The sequence below is a fragment of the Pleurodeles waltl genome, chromosome 10 (assembly GCF_031143425.1).
Source record: "Pleurodeles waltl isolate 20211129_DDA chromosome 10, aPleWal1.hap1.20221129, whole genome shotgun sequence".
Lineage (NCBI taxonomy): Eukaryota > Metazoa > Chordata > Amphibia > Caudata > Salamandridae > Pleurodeles > Pleurodeles waltl.
In genome coordinates this window covers 424,676,793-424,692,145 of record NC_090449.1, presented here as the reverse complement: position 1 = coordinate 424,692,145, position 15,353 = coordinate 424,676,793, and the positions used below count along the sequence as shown (strand labels likewise).

The 15,353-nt window shown below is 49.6% G+C and overlaps 1 protein-coding gene across 3 annotated transcripts in view; it reads right to left on the bottom strand.

Annotated features, from left to right (window-relative positions):
* The window catches only part of WDR90 (WD repeat domain 90), a 1,338,149-nt gene that overhangs the window by 1,114,419 nt on the left and 208,377 nt on the right, over nt 1-15,353 (bottom strand). For all 3 annotated transcript variants that reach the window (XM_069210679.1, XM_069210680.1, XM_069210681.1), the window contains one exon: nt 12,495-12,634. In XM_069210679.1, the coding sequence (XP_069066780.1) occupies nt 12,495-12,634 (140 nt within the window). The remainder of the gene's footprint in view (nt 1-12,494; nt 12,635-15,353) is intronic.

Below are 15,353 nucleotides of genomic sequence, written 5' to 3'. Positions count from 1 at the left end.
ATATCATATTTTAAAAGGATGACGCCAGGAATATACCAAGCTCTGATATCTATTGCTGAACCTCTTATTTTTCTTTAATTTCATTAGGCCTCAATTTTAACAGTTTTACAAATTAGGAATTGTAATTATTGTTTAACAGTGGTGCATTACTTGTATCACTAGCGGACATCTGTAACGTGCTACATTATGTGTTCTTTTGCAAAGATTTTAAGTAATCGCATAATAAAGTTTGTGTTTGTGACCTTTACAGATAAAAATAAATAAATGCCGACCAAAGGAGACCACAGTGTGGAGGGAGACCACCAACGGCAAACCAAAGGTCCCAAAGGGCACGTGCACAGTTCCAGTTCAACGATGAGAGATGAATATCTTGGGACACTCCTAAACCTTGATCTGGAGGCGGGAACAGGAAGGCCTAGGGATGTCACATGATGTTCAATCTGTGTATCTTTCATCCTTTCAGGACAGCAAGGTCGATTGAAGTTAAATTCTTCAGATACTGTTCTAGTGCATCTCCTGCATTTCTTACTTTGATTGCTGCATACGGGTGAGTTGTGAGGTGGTATGAGAATCGTATGGGGGAAATCTAGCCTGTTCACATCACAATGCAAGAAAGCCTCTAGCCCAGTGATATGGCATTTGTTTGGTCTTGTATCTGGTCTTGCGTGAGACTCTCTCATCATCTTGTTGAAACCTCAAAGAGTCACTAGAAATGCAAACAGAGGGACAAGAGCCTGAGCTTTTGCTGTAGTTTCAGTGCGAAAGGGTGAGCAAATACAAAGTCAATTCAACACAATAGTTTAGCAGCTCACCTGTGCTGACAAGACTCAGAGGGAGTATGGCTGCTTATTAACTGAGGCAAGGAAGAAGATGGGCGAGCCGAGATTTGGTGCAATGCTCAATTCTTCAACTGGCACCAGCAGGCAACTACTCCCACCCCTTGGTCTACACCCCCTCTACAATAACGAAGCCAGGGGCAAAGAGGGGCTGGCACTACCCACGGAGATATGCTCCTACTGAGGGTGTTACTAGGTTTCTTACAGCTAGGAACGTGACTACTGGCAGATGGATTGAATCACTACTGCAAACGTGTAGGGAGATAGTGCCCCCACCCCCACCTTCAAGAACTCACTGCTGCCCTCCAGGAGTGAGCTGGACCTTGAGAGCTCTTCCGAGTGACTGCTGCATCTGAGGGCTGGGAGTTTCCATCAGCTGACCTGTGCTGGGGCTCAGTGATTCTTCTGTGGGGATCCCCACTGTGACCTAGACTATTGTGACAATCCTACCCCCGGCAGACTAGGAATAAGGTGCCAGGAGACAGTGGTGCCACTGTTCAAAGCGAGGTAGCACTAAGGCACCCCCCCTTTTGATTTAAAGAGGGGAGGCAGGAGGGCTCCCCTCCTCCCCTGAGCGACCTTGCACTGAAGACCTCGCTGCACCCAGGACTGCATGGAAGGGCTCTCTTTGGGGTTCTCTGAAAGCAGGGATCACCAGAGGGCTGGACAGTGGGAAGCCCCACAGCAAGCTGACTGAACTTGAGGGCTGTACACTGCCAACAATGGGAAAGGCGACAAGGAAACGGGATTTAGATGTAGGCACCCTGGCCTGGGAAGAGATCACCTCAGAAATTATAGTGCTACCTCCAGGGGAACTAGCCCTGGGACCCACTCTTCAGGACGTCATTCAGGTCATCACCGCTATCGGAGAAGCTCTTGAAACTAAAATAGATATGTTAGGAGCAGACCTAAGTATCTTGAAGGATGACCACAGACTGAAGGAGTCACAACGATGAAATGTGAATGGACAGAGCTTCACCCAGATGTCACAGAGATCCAGAACAGAATAACTTTGATGGAGAATAGAGTACGCACAATGCAGCTCTAAGTGGTAGACAGTGAAAAGAGATTGCAGAGGAACAACATGGGCATAGCTGGCTTACCAGAATGCGCAAAGTGGAAGAATGCCCAGTCTTTCATGGATAGATGGCTTCGAGAGGAGATGGTCCTGGACAGTCTATCGCCCTATCTATGCATTGGAACGAGGCAACAGGTTCCCTGCCCAGCCACCACCCCCACGGGCACCACCACAATCCACTATGGCTCGGCTTCTTTATTACTGGATCCGCGATCTTATCATGACCTGTGCTAGAACAAAAGGAGACATCTGCATAGACTATCACAAAGTGATGATTTTGCCGGAGTTTACCAAAGCCATTCAGAAACAGTGAGCAACGTTTACAGAAGCTAAAAGTAGACTATGTCAATTCGATGATTAGTTACAACCCCAGAAGGTGTACACTTTTTGCAAACACCCCAAGAAGTGTGGGACTGAGATAAGCAGGCATATGCCGGCTCCAGCTAAGAGCCCCGTGTGGGGCGCAACCACAAGAGGAGGTAAAAGCAGTGCAGGTGGACACTCAGGGTTCTACTCCATCAGATGCAGAGGCTCAAAGAGTCCAGCAATGAACAGTGGATACTGTAGTAGCAATAGGAAAGGGCGGGGAGGGCACACCTGTCCCAATGACAGCAGACGCCCAAGACTCAGCCCTCCCCTCCAGCAATGACAGTTTATCAGGTCTCTCAGATGATGACCTGCCCAGGGTCACCCAACGTATGGCAGATGACTATTTAATGCGAAATGATATGCCGTAGTGTTGTACTACTGCAATTAGTTGTGGGGATCCCCTCAACTGATATGTTTCCGGAAGGGATCACTTTTCTGCCCGTCTAAGACGCACCTGCTGTAGCGAATGGGTCTGTATGCATATGTACTTATATTTTACTGCTGCCAGTTGTTGTCGATAGGCCGGTAGGGACACAACTTGCTGGCCACTAACACCCTCAATTAGACACTTAGGGGGTCATTCTGACCCTGGCGGCCGCCACCAACCACGGGAGCACTGCCAACAGGCTGGCGGTGCTCCCACGAGCATTCTGACCGCGGCGGTTCAGCCGCGGTCAGAAGCGGAAAGTTGGCGGTCCCCCGCCGACTTTCCGCTGCTCGGGGGAATCCTCCATGGCGGCGGAGCGCGCTCCGCCGCCATGGGGATTCTGACACCCCCTACCGCCATCCTGTTCATGGCGGGAAACCCGCCATGAACAGGATGGCGGTAGGGGGTGCCGCGGGGCCCCCGTAAGAGGGCCCCGCAAAGTATTTCAGTGTCTGCTTTGCAGACACTGAAATACGCGACGGGTGCAACTGCACCCGTCGCACCCCTGCAACTACGCCGGCTCAATTCTGAGCCGGCGTCCTCGTTGCAGGGGCATTTCCTCTGGGCCGGCGGGCGCTCTTTTTGAGAGCGCCCGCCGGCCCAGAGGAAGTGTTTGAATGGCCGCCGCGGTCTTCTGACCGCGGTGCGGTCATTTGGCGGCGGTACCTTGGCGGACGGCCTCCGCCGTCTGCCATGGTCAGAATCAGGGCCTTAGTGAGTACCCCCACTAACACTTGGTTAAGATATGAAAATTTAGATGAGGGAAGCAAGACCTGCTTGTCCTGGGGTGGGATGTTTTGTTATTCTTTAATGTGTTGAGGACCTCTGGGAGTCCTAGGGGGGTGGTCTTTAATTACATCGACTAAGAGAGGTCCGGACCTTGGTGTAGGCTTTCCTCTACTGAAGGTGGTCCTTGTATCAATTACACAATCTCATCACGGCAACCCTCATGACATAAAATCCTCACTTAAAATATCCTGGGGGCGCACTCTTTGGCCAAGAGGTACAAAGTCCAGTCATATCTGCAGCGTCGGGGACACAGATCGCGCTCCTTCAAGAAACACATTTAACTGCAAAGGAAGGGTTGGCGCTACAGTGCAGATGGTGGTGATAGGTTCGCTACACAACATACTCTGCTGACATGCAAGCCCCCTTCCAGCATCCTAGCCACATGATTGACCCGGCCGGCCAATATGTGGTTGTTACGTGGTGTCTTGATGGATGAGTCATAGTCCTGGGTAGCATAAATGGTCCAAATGTGGATCAAGCACACTTTTTGTTTTTTGCGGAATTATCTTGAATTTTAGCCCCTCACTTCATAGCATCTGTCATTTTGGGCGGGGATTACAATTGTGCGGTGGACTTGACCATAGTTCGCTCTCACCCACCTGTATGAGAAGCACTGATCACACGGTTAAGCTTGGACGTTTGCGAACTGGCAAGCAGAATTGGGACTAGTTAACTCTTTGCGACTTCACACCTGCGAGACTGATTATTCCTTCTTTACTAGCCTACAGGATCTCCACGTGTGACTGGACACCCTTCTCTGCTGAGGTACTTACACCTTATACCAGGCATCCCCTATTAGTCTAGTGCAGGCAGTTCTTAGAAGCTAGGATCTCTAGAGGTAGCTGTGGATGAGCAGCCAAGGTTCATCTAGGAGACATGCAAAGCTTATTTTGTACCACTCTAGTCACACAGCACTTACACACATGAAAGAAAACACTCTGTTATGAAAATATAGGGTCTTTATTACAGTAATACAATACCAAAACACTAGAAAGGCAACCCTCCAACATGAGGTAAATAAACACACTAAGGCCTTCATTTTGTCATTGGTGGTAAAACCAGCTTACCGCCACAGTGACAGCTGCCAAAATACCGCCACTGCGGCTACTATCCATCAGCCATATCATGATCACTGCCGGACTTCCGCCACAAGAAGGGCAGAAATCCGGCAGTGACCATACTGGCAGACGGTGGTAAGCTGGTGCTGCTACCACCAGCACCGCCACTTGAACGACGCCAGCCGTATCATGACATGCGATACGGCCTGGCAGTGTTCTGCTGGCAGGCACTGCTGGCGGTAGCAGCACCCCTTCCCATTTCCTGCTGGAGAACTCCTAGAACAAGGTAAGTTGGGCTTCCGACAGGCGTTGGGGGTGGTGTGTATGTGTCTGTGTGGGTTGTGTTGTGTTTGCGTGGGTGTATGTGTCTGTGTGTGTTGTGTTTGCGTGGGTGTATGTGTATGAGTGAATGCATGTAAGAATGGTGAAGTGAGTGCATGTCGGCATGTCAGTGTGATTGTGTGCGAGCATGCCTGGAAGTATGCATGTACGAATGCGTGTATGCCAGTGTGAGTGATTGGATGTATGCGTGGTGCTGGTGTGTTGGGGGGGTGGAGTGAGGATGGGAGGGGGTGGGGGGGAGGGTTTGGATGGAGGGAGGGTGGGGGGTGGCAGGTGTGTGTTCGGGGGATGGAGGAGCCACCTTCCGGTGCCAGGGAAGGAATTCCCTGTCGCCGGTAGGGCTTACCGCCATGCGTGGCGTTGCCAACGCCACAAAAACCATGGTGGTAGGCCGGCTCAAAATGCCGCCGACGGTACTATGCCCGCCGCCAGGCTGGAGATTGACATTTCCGGCCCGGCGGCTGATACCACCATGGTGTAATGAGTGGAGAAGTGGCAGCCAACCTGCCATTCTCATTATGTGGCGGTATGTACCACCAGCCTGTTGGCGGTACTACTGCCACATTAACACTCGCCGCTGGGGTCATAATGAAGCCCCAAATTATGTACACTAATCAGTAATAGGCATAAAAAGGGATAGAAAAAACAGCGCAAATGCAAATAAACCATAGGGACCATAGGGAGAGCCCAATCCATAAACTAATAAAATGGAATGCGAACACAGAGCCCCTACCTAGGTAAGTGGAATGTCTAGAGGGGCACTGGGTTACTAGGAAACCCCAAAGGTAAGTACCACAGTGCCCCCTAGCGACCAGGAGGAAAAGAGTAATTAACTGGATTTTCCTTAAAACCACCCAAATGTAAGGAAAAGAAGAAAATACAACATCCAGACAAGACTGCAAGAAACCAGCAGTGGATTCCTGAAGAGGAAGACCTGTGGAAGAATGGGACTAAGTCCAGAAGTCACAGAAGAGTCCAGCAGGAGCAGGAGCTACTACCCTCCCAGCTGAGGATGCTGGAGTTGGTCGACGTCCCACGCAAGATGGATGATTGCAGTCGGTTAGTGCCATGGAAAAGCCACCAACAAGCCTTGGCAAAGGCAGAAGTGGCAGTGAACCAAAGGTGGAGGTGCTGGTGGACCAGCAAGGTCTAGGAGGACTCAACCCTTGGGGGGAGTCCTAGGGAGACCCTCAGCAAGGCAGAGAGTCCAAAGAAGAAGATGCAGCCCCTACCGGAGACTCACTGGACGAGGAACCAGGTGACGCAGAGGAGCCCATGCAGCACTACTGGAGAAGGGTGTCACGCTGCAGGAGAAGCACACAGAGCCGTGCGTCGCAGAAAGGAATGCAGGGGACTGGTGCTACACGGAGCCTGAAGATCCCTTTGAGGCGATGCAAACAAGCCTTGGTAGCTGCAAGGGACGCAGTGCTTGGGGGTACTGTCCTGCGTGAGAAGGCAAGGACTTACCTCCACCAAAATTGGACAGCTGGCAGAGAGGACCAAGAAGACTGCTCTGGACCACCACCACCCATGATGCAGGAACCACACAGCTGGTCGTCGTTGCAGTTGGTGCCTGCGGACGCAGGGGGGGTGACTCCTTCACTCCAAGGGAGATTCCTTCTTCCTTCTCGACCACCTATAAGGAGGGGGCTCTGATGTCACCTGCCTGACCTGGCCACTCAGGTGCTTCCAGAGGTCCCTGACAAACTTGGATTCAAGATTGCAGAACCCAGGAAACCCCTGGAGAAGCTCTAGGCACCACCCCTGGGATGGTGATGGACAGGGGAGTAATCACTTCCCTTTCCATTGTCCAGTTTCGTGCCAGAGCTGGGACAGGAGGTCCATGAACAGGTTTAACTGGTTTATGCACAGAGGATGCCAAATGTGCCCTTCAAAGCACTAGTGGCTTGGGGACTCTACCCCTCTCAAGCCATATAACACCTATTTCCAAAGGGAGAGGGTAGTACACCCCCCCCAATCTCCCAAAGGAAATCCTTTCTTCAGCCTTCCTGGGCCTGAGCTGTTCAAGTAGCAGGAGGGCAGAAACCTGTCTGAGGGGTGGTAGTAGCTTGGGGTCGCCGGAAAACCCCAGGAGGCTAGTAGGAGCAATGCTGGCGGTCCTCTAATGAGCCCCCAGAGTGCATGAAATCATACTTCCAATATTGGCAACAGTATTTGGGTATGATTCCGACATGCTTGATACCAAACATGCCTAGGTTCTGAATTACCATTAGGTAGCTGGACATAAGTAGTGATCTATGTCCAGTACACGCATAAAATGGCGTCCCAGCACTCACGAAGTCCTGGAAAATGTATCTGGAGTTTGTGGGGGCACCTCTGCTAGTGCAGAGCTGCCCTCATACAAAGCTACTTGCACCCTGCCCTCTGGGCTAGGAGAGCCTGCCATAGGGGTGACTTACAGTGACCTGGTGCAGTGACCTGTAGTGAAAAGGTGCATGCACCCTTTCATGCAGGCTGCAATGGCAGGCCTGCAGAACACTTGGCATGGGCTCTGCATGGGTGGCATAATACATGCTGCAGCCCATAGGGATCCCCTGGTACCCCAATGCCCTGGGTACCATATACTAGGGACTTACATGGGGGTAATAGTATGCCAAATGTGAGGTGTAAGTAACCAAGTTAGAAGGGAGAGAGCATAATCACTGGAGTCCTGGTTAGCAGGATCCCAGTGAACACAGTCAAACACACTGACAAGCAGGCAAAAAGTGGGGGTAACCATGCTAAAAAGAGGCTACTTTCCTACAATACCCCTGTAAAAACCCAGGGAAAGAGCCATATAATAAATTAGCCTATCAGCTGTTATCAATGCATTGATTATAAAATACTGAGCAGAATCCTGGCCACACGACTGCTGCACCACATGCCCATCTTGATTCACAAGGAACAGACGGGCTTCATCCCTGGGAGAAATACAGCCCATAATATCAGTCAACTATGTGTGATACTCCGAGCTAAAACCTCGGACATAACAAGGGTGGCAATTTTTTTTTTTTTTAGCAGTTTACATCGAGAAAGCCTTTGACAGTCTAGAATGGCCCTTTATTCAATGAGCTATGGCTCAGCTGGGCCGGTATTTCATATCCTGGACATGGCTGCTCTGCACAGCTCTGACGACTAAGGTCCGAATAAGCGGACGATTTCAGATAGCTATCAGGTGGAGAGGGACACCAGGCAGAATTGTCCCCTGTACCCCCTGCTGTTGGCCCTAGCTACGGAGCCCTTGTTACGCCCAGACAGGAGCTGCATACCAAGGCCTAGAGGCGGAAAGTAATATACACTACATCGTGCTGCATGCGGATGAGTTACTACTCTTCCTCCACGATGACCAGGAAGTCTGAGAGGCGCTTGTGCTATGCTGGAAAATTTTGGATCCCTATCTGGACTACGAGTTAACTGGTGCAAATCATGCCTTTTTCCTATGCGGGAATCCGGGAACCCCCTGTCAGAGTTGGGGGCCCTACTTTGGGAACACAGTGCTCTCAAATACCTAGGGGTCCACATATATCATGACTCAGCAAATCTGCTTGAAGGGAATGTAGGAAGAGCTATTAGGTCCCTAAGGGCTAGCACTATCTTTTGAGAGACACTACCTTTCTCTGCAGTGGGCAGAGTGGCGTTGGCCCTTCCCAACCTACTATACTTTTTTACGATGCTCCTGATCTGGATCCCTAGATCATATTTTCAGGACTCAGACCGGAGGACAGTAGCCTTAGCTATGATTCAGCAACTAACAACTGAGGGAGGCCTGGCAGTCCCGGACTTGGACACTTAGGGGGTCATTCTGAGACCACGGGAGCACCGCCAACAGGCTGGCGGTGCTCCCACCCGCCGCGGTCAGAAGCGGCAAGTCGGCGGGCTCCCGCCGACTTACCGCTGCTCGGGGGAATCCTTCATGGCGGCAGAGCGTGCTCCGCCGCCATGAGGATTCTGACCCCCCCCTACCGCCATCCTGTTCATGGCGGGAAAGCCGCCATGAACAGGATGGCGGTAGGGGGGGGGGTCGCGGGGCCCCTGGGGGCCCCTGCCGTGCCCATGCCAATGGCATGGGCACGGCAGGGGCCCCCGTAAGAGGGCCCCGCAAAGTATTTCAGTGTCTGCCTTGCAGACACTGAAATACGCGACGGGTGCCACTGCACCCGTCGCACCTTCCCACTCCGCCGGCTCGATTACGAGCCGGCATCCTCGTGGGAAGGGAGTTTTTCCCTGGGCTGGCGGGCGGTCTTTTGGAGACCGCCCGCCAGCCCAGGGAAAAACTCATAATACCCTCCGCGGTCTTCTGACCGCGGAGCGGTATAATGGGGGCGGAATTCTGGCGGGCGGCCTCCGCCGCCCGCCAGAATCAGAATCACCCCCACAATGTTTGGTGGCCCAATTGGAGTGGCTCATGCAATGGATGGCAAGTAGACTTAAATCGGGCAGGGACTTACCCCTCTCTACCCCTGGGACCTCTAGGATGGCTAGGGATCTTCTCAGACTTCCAACCCCTGGAGCCGTTGGCACTGCTGAGTTTCAGGTTATGCAACTCTGTTGGGCACGAAGCCTCCGGAAGGGCCGAATAAAGTCCCCGTATTCCCTGGACATACCAACAGGATTTCTGGAGGACCTCCCCCATGGTGGGACTTGGGGTGGACTAACGATGTGGCGAGAGGCAGGGGTGATAACAGTAGGAACACAGAGGATGAGGTTCATCTCCCCTTTGAGCAGTTTCGCCTCAAATATAGTCTACCCCAAGACCACTTCCTCTTACACGTTGCACTCACTGCGTCCATTCATGAACATTAGAAATCTGGGCTGGTGGAACCCTGACAGACAGCTTGCAGCCAATATGTGCCGATTGCCTCAGGGACATAAGGCAGCCACCTATCGCTATAGACTATTACAGGGAGACATTACAGTCCCATTGGCTGCACTGAAAGACCGATGGGAGACACCTTGGCATGGCTATGGGGGACCAAGATTGGGATGGTATAATTTACAACATGATGAAGGCAATTAGGAATGCCAGGTTTAAACTTATCAATTTCTATGTGTTACAAAGGCCATGTAACTTAACCCTGGGAAGGTGAACAGGTACTATCAGGTAACGGATTCAAAATGCCCCACTTGCAGAGAGGTGGGAGCGGAGTTTTATCATGTGTTTTGGGGTTGTCCCAAGTTATCCACCTTTTGGGTTGATATCAAAGAGACTGTCAGATATTATAGAACGGGAGCTCCCCTGTGTGGCAGAGTACTGCCTCCTGGGCTGGTTCCCTCACACAGCAAAGAAAAAAGTCACAAGTGGCTTTCAAGACCTAGCCTTTGTCCTCGGTAAGAGGGAGATAGCCCAAAAGTGGAAGTGCCTGAGGGGCCCCCACATGTCCACATGGAGAAAAGAATTCACCAAGTGGGCGGGCTATGAGGCAGAAGTACGGCTCCAAGACGCTAATAGAGGGTGGGCTCTATTGAGGTGACTAGGGCCTGGGATACCCTGGCAGATGCTCTGAGAGACCCAGGTGGTCAGTCGCCAGACGACAGTGAAGGTGTCCCCTTGTGCTGGTTATAGTATGTCCCCTGTATTGCCCAACCTCTTACCTCCCAAAGAATGACTCATGGAGGTGATGCCCTGGATTTCTAAACACTGAGGGCCCCACTGTAGCACACACTGTCAAAGGCTCCCTTGAGAACATCAAAGCTCTGGATGTTATTAGAGCAGGCCTATCATGGGACACACAACAAGGGGGATAGGTGGATAAAGGGATTGTTTGTTCCTCGGTTAAGCATACCTGATGTAAGATATTCATGCTGGCAATCTGCAACTGATCCTTTGCATGGACTACAACTATCATTGGACCTGAAACAATGTAGATCCTGGCGAACAGTTATTACTGTACATGTTGATACTGTTAATATAACTACTATGCAGAGTCCCAGTTGGGGCATATAACATGTCTGACCAATACAAAAAGCAAAAAAATCTGTTTAAAAAAAACTGATTGGCTTTGTCAATGCTTGTTAAAGTGCTACAGTATCCTGTACATGGGTTGCATTTTTCAGTGTTTAAGGTTAACAAAGATACTTTGAGCAGAACTATGGTTGGGGTTCTGAACGACAATCGACTGCTTAGTGGTGAATGTTTTCAGGGAAACTTAAAAAATTAATACGGCCTGGACAAACAGGTTCTGGGTGAAGATAGTTGCAGAACTAAGAATTTACAACGTGCTGGAAGTTACAAACACTAAAAAGAAGGGGGCCATAAGAGGTCTTCTTTCAGGAGGGCCGGCCCTCCTAATTGCTAATGTATCAGAAGCAGGTGAGCCATGCTACATGCAAAAAAAAAAAAAAAAAAAAAAACACACAACAACATTAGTCTTTTTACTTCAATTCTGTTTATAATCCGGACCCCTCCCTTTTAAAGGTAGGGACCTCTTGGCTTTTGTATGTAAACCCTAACCCACCAGGGTTACCCTTCGGTGGCAATCTTCATCATAGGGTTTCTTCCAGTTCTATTAAGGAGCAGGGTGTGCTGCTACCAATGAATGACACGTGAACACTAGGTGGTTGATAACCAATTATGACAGTTGATACGTTTGGAGGGGTTATTTTAATGACGGATTAAAAATACCTGCCTAACAGAGCACCAATAGTTTTATTCAGGTCCCCAAGAGATATGATTAAAAGAAAGGGAGGAAATATACTAACAAATGGTGGTTTCAATGACCCCAGTTTCTATTGGTCAACATGTTTCTGGCCACACTTCCCTGTGGCTTTCATTAGGACCAACTGGAATAATTTCTATAACCTCTCTCATAAAGGAGTTAATTACTGTTATGATAAAACCTAGACACTGCACACGATCTGCATGCTACACAAAGATTTCTCGCCCTATTGATGGAAAGAAAATATACCATGTTGGTAGACAATTCTTCCATACATGTAAGTAAACATGAGCTTCTTCCCAAGTTACAAACACATTGTATTTTTCCCGCGGGGGAGACACGCGGAACATTGGCACATATTTTACAATTTTTTAATATGTTTAAGGCCACAGCGCTTGACAAAAAAATACTGGCATGATAAAAAGAAAAAAATGGTCTAAACGAGTGAGGCAAAATTTCGTTCATTTAACAATCCAGGAGTACAGCAGCTTTAAAATATTTACATACACGAAGCAAACAACCATTTTGTTAATCCTCATAACCTTTATCGACCAATGCCCGTCAAGTGGCAATCCACACCAAATGACTGTTCAGGGGAAGTCTGCAGGTAAAAAGAAAATGTATCCTTCGTCCACCTTAGAATCAGCATTGATTGTCTAATAACATATGGGAACAGGCATTTGCAATGCAATGGGTCTCACGTTTGCTCACGTTAGTGCTTTTAGCATTGTAAACTCAAAACCGGACTTTTCTTGCCACATAAACTGATAATGAAAAGTAAAGCAGTTTCACATATGTGAGCCATCGGCCGCCATTAGTATGAAGGCGACACAGAAAATGAAACAGAAGTTTGCTTGCAGTGTGCACATCATTGGCTTTCAAGACCCACCAAATGCTGTTGTGTGTATTTGTGTCAACTGCTTTTTGTTGCTGACTCACTTATGTTCCACAAGGAGTGACGAGGATGATACGTTGAAAACCCGCACAATGCCACTGCCGAATCCACAAGCGAACACCTGACGCAGAGGATGGAATGTTACACTGCACGGAGTCTCGTCAACTGAAGTGAAGTCATATTGCTGCAAATTAGGAAAATAAACAAATAGTAATTTGAAACACAGGCTCTTAATGTCCAGAAATAATGCACATATCAAAAATATTTGGCAGTTGTGCTACATTTATGGGTGAAGTACACAGCATTAAATCATTGTACTTTCTTCGTAACAGTGACACAAATACGGAAATGATGCACAGGTAGTAATAACCATTTTCAAGTGCTTATGTGGAGCATTGAAAGGAAGTATCTGGCTGACAGCCAGGAGATATACTGTGAACTGATCCCCCTCCCCACATCCAAGCAAATAACCTGCTCGACGCCTTACAGTCTGGATTCCGACAGGGTTATAGTAGCAAAGAATCCACTCACCTGCACATTTTGGATGATTCCCTCAGCTTCCTCAAATCCAGTACCTCCTGTCTGCTTGTACTCCTAGACCTTGCAGCTGCCTTTGATACTATCAATCGCCACTCTGATTAGAATCCTGAAGGATTGGATAGGCATCAAAGGGGAAGTCCTAAAGTGGTTTGTTGCCTACAAATCTTACCATTCTCAAAGGATGAAAATAGAAACCTCCGTCTCAGGCAAAACCATCCTGGACAAGTGGCCCCACAGGGCTCTATCATTTTCCAACCCTGGTTAATCTGTACCTTGAACTACTTGACGATATTCTGAGAAAATCTGGGATTCCTTACAATCAACATGCAGATAATACCTAGACCTACTGCTGAGTCCTCTCCCAAAGGCATCAGCCTATTCTCTCCTAACTTTCATCTGATTAAAAAACAGAAGTCTAAGCATTATTTGAAACTTAATACTACAACAACTGAATCTTTACTAATGTCACCAAAAAAATCCAGTCTCCCTATTTGTGTGGCTGGAATCCTTTTCTTCCCTGAACTCCAATCTGGCCACTGTGGGCAATTCCAAATTATTGGGACCTTATCCTGGACAACCATCTGGACTTTAGGATGGCGGATGGAATTTAGGTGAGTTCCCAACGCTTGACTCTTAATCTGGTGAAATACCCCGCTCCCCAGGCATGATTATCGGGGGAGTGGCAGAGCTGAGAGGCCCAGACTCTGGGGCACACAGAGAACCTGAGGTGCCGGGTGGCCTCGTGGAGCACAGCGCTGACCATTGCTGACTGTCAGGTCTGCCACGCGCCACGGCACGAGAAAGAGGCAGTGGCAGCCTGGATTGAGTGCGCTGAGAGGGCCCTGGATTGTGGTGACGACGGGGGGGTGTAGAGGTCTAAGGAAGGCACGCCCCCGTACCCTGCCCCCTATACAGTCTTCTTGCTTCTTGGGGCTGTGCTGCCTAGTGGATCCTGGGGCCGGCCGTGGCTGATTGTCAGGCCTGCCGCGCACAGTGACGTAAAAAGTAAGATGTGGCTGACCGCAAGGCACTGATTGTGGGGAACTCAGTTACCACCTGCAAGTTTGGCATTATGGGGAAGAGAGGGGGATCCAGCGCAGGTTCACAGGAACGAATGGCAGCCGCGTCTCCGCTCCACCCAGGGGCGCAGCGTGCAGAGATGGATTCAACCCCCACACTTCATGATGAAAAATTAGACAAAATCCTAGAAGCCACAGTGAGCAGGACTTATGTAATAGGGTGGATGCTGTGGCTGTGGAGAAAGATCCTTGAGGTCTTCCCATAGCAAGCCCATCAAGAGTGACGAACACAGAAAGTGAACTAAGATTTACAACCATCACTAACATAGCTGGAGGAGAAAGTTAGATCCCTCATTGACAAGGTCAGAGAATTGGAGTGCCCAGCAGAAGAATGAAAAGGCTGGTCCCGATGGAACTATATCCGAATAGTGGGGTCCCAGAGAGAGAGTGGAAGGATTAGACTCCCTCAAACTTTGAGACCTGGCTGGCCCAAACTGTGGGAGCAGAGATATTATCTCCACACTACATTGTAGAACGCGCAAACAGAATACTGGTTCGCAGACCGCTGGCTGGAGCACCACCGAGACCGGTGCTGATCCGCCTTCTTAATTATAGGGATAAAGAAACAGTACTGCAGAAGACTGGCACATTCACCACTTCAACATGCGAACTCTTGCATCTACTTGTTTCCGGACTACACAGCTGCAGTCCAGCATCAACAAGCGTCCTGCATGGGGGTGAAGAAGTGCCTGCACCAGGCCGGCCAGACATACTCCCTGTTATTCTCAGCCAGACTCAAGTTAATAGCTAATGGTACCAGTTTCTTCTTTACAGAACCCACGGGCGCCTTGGTCTAAATGGAGCAACCCAGATATGAGGTCTCCAAGTCATCATCACCGAAGGTGCCCCCGACCAGCCGAGAATAAGAAAGTGCAATAAATTGGAAAGCTCTCCAAGAGTCTGGCATGGACAGAGTGAAAGGAGCTCCTACCCCAGCCCAGGCATGACTGGAACAGAAGCAGGCACTGTCAGCTGCATCTGCACAATGGATGGACGAGGGACTAACCATGTTGCAGATAAGTAATGGGAGACTCATCGACTAAGTCGGAGGCCTCGGCCAGTGAGACTAAATCTGACACCCTGCCAGAGGTAACCCTGCATACAGCAGACATGCTACTCTAGGAAAGCTCTGGCTGGCAATATAGGAGCCAGGGACAAAGTCATTTACTCCAGCATCTCGGGTCACTGGTTCTGATGAATAAGACTAATGAAATTAAATGTTAGAGATGAGATGTTGCATTCAGTTACATATGTTTTGTGACTCTGGAGGCGCGCACACACGAA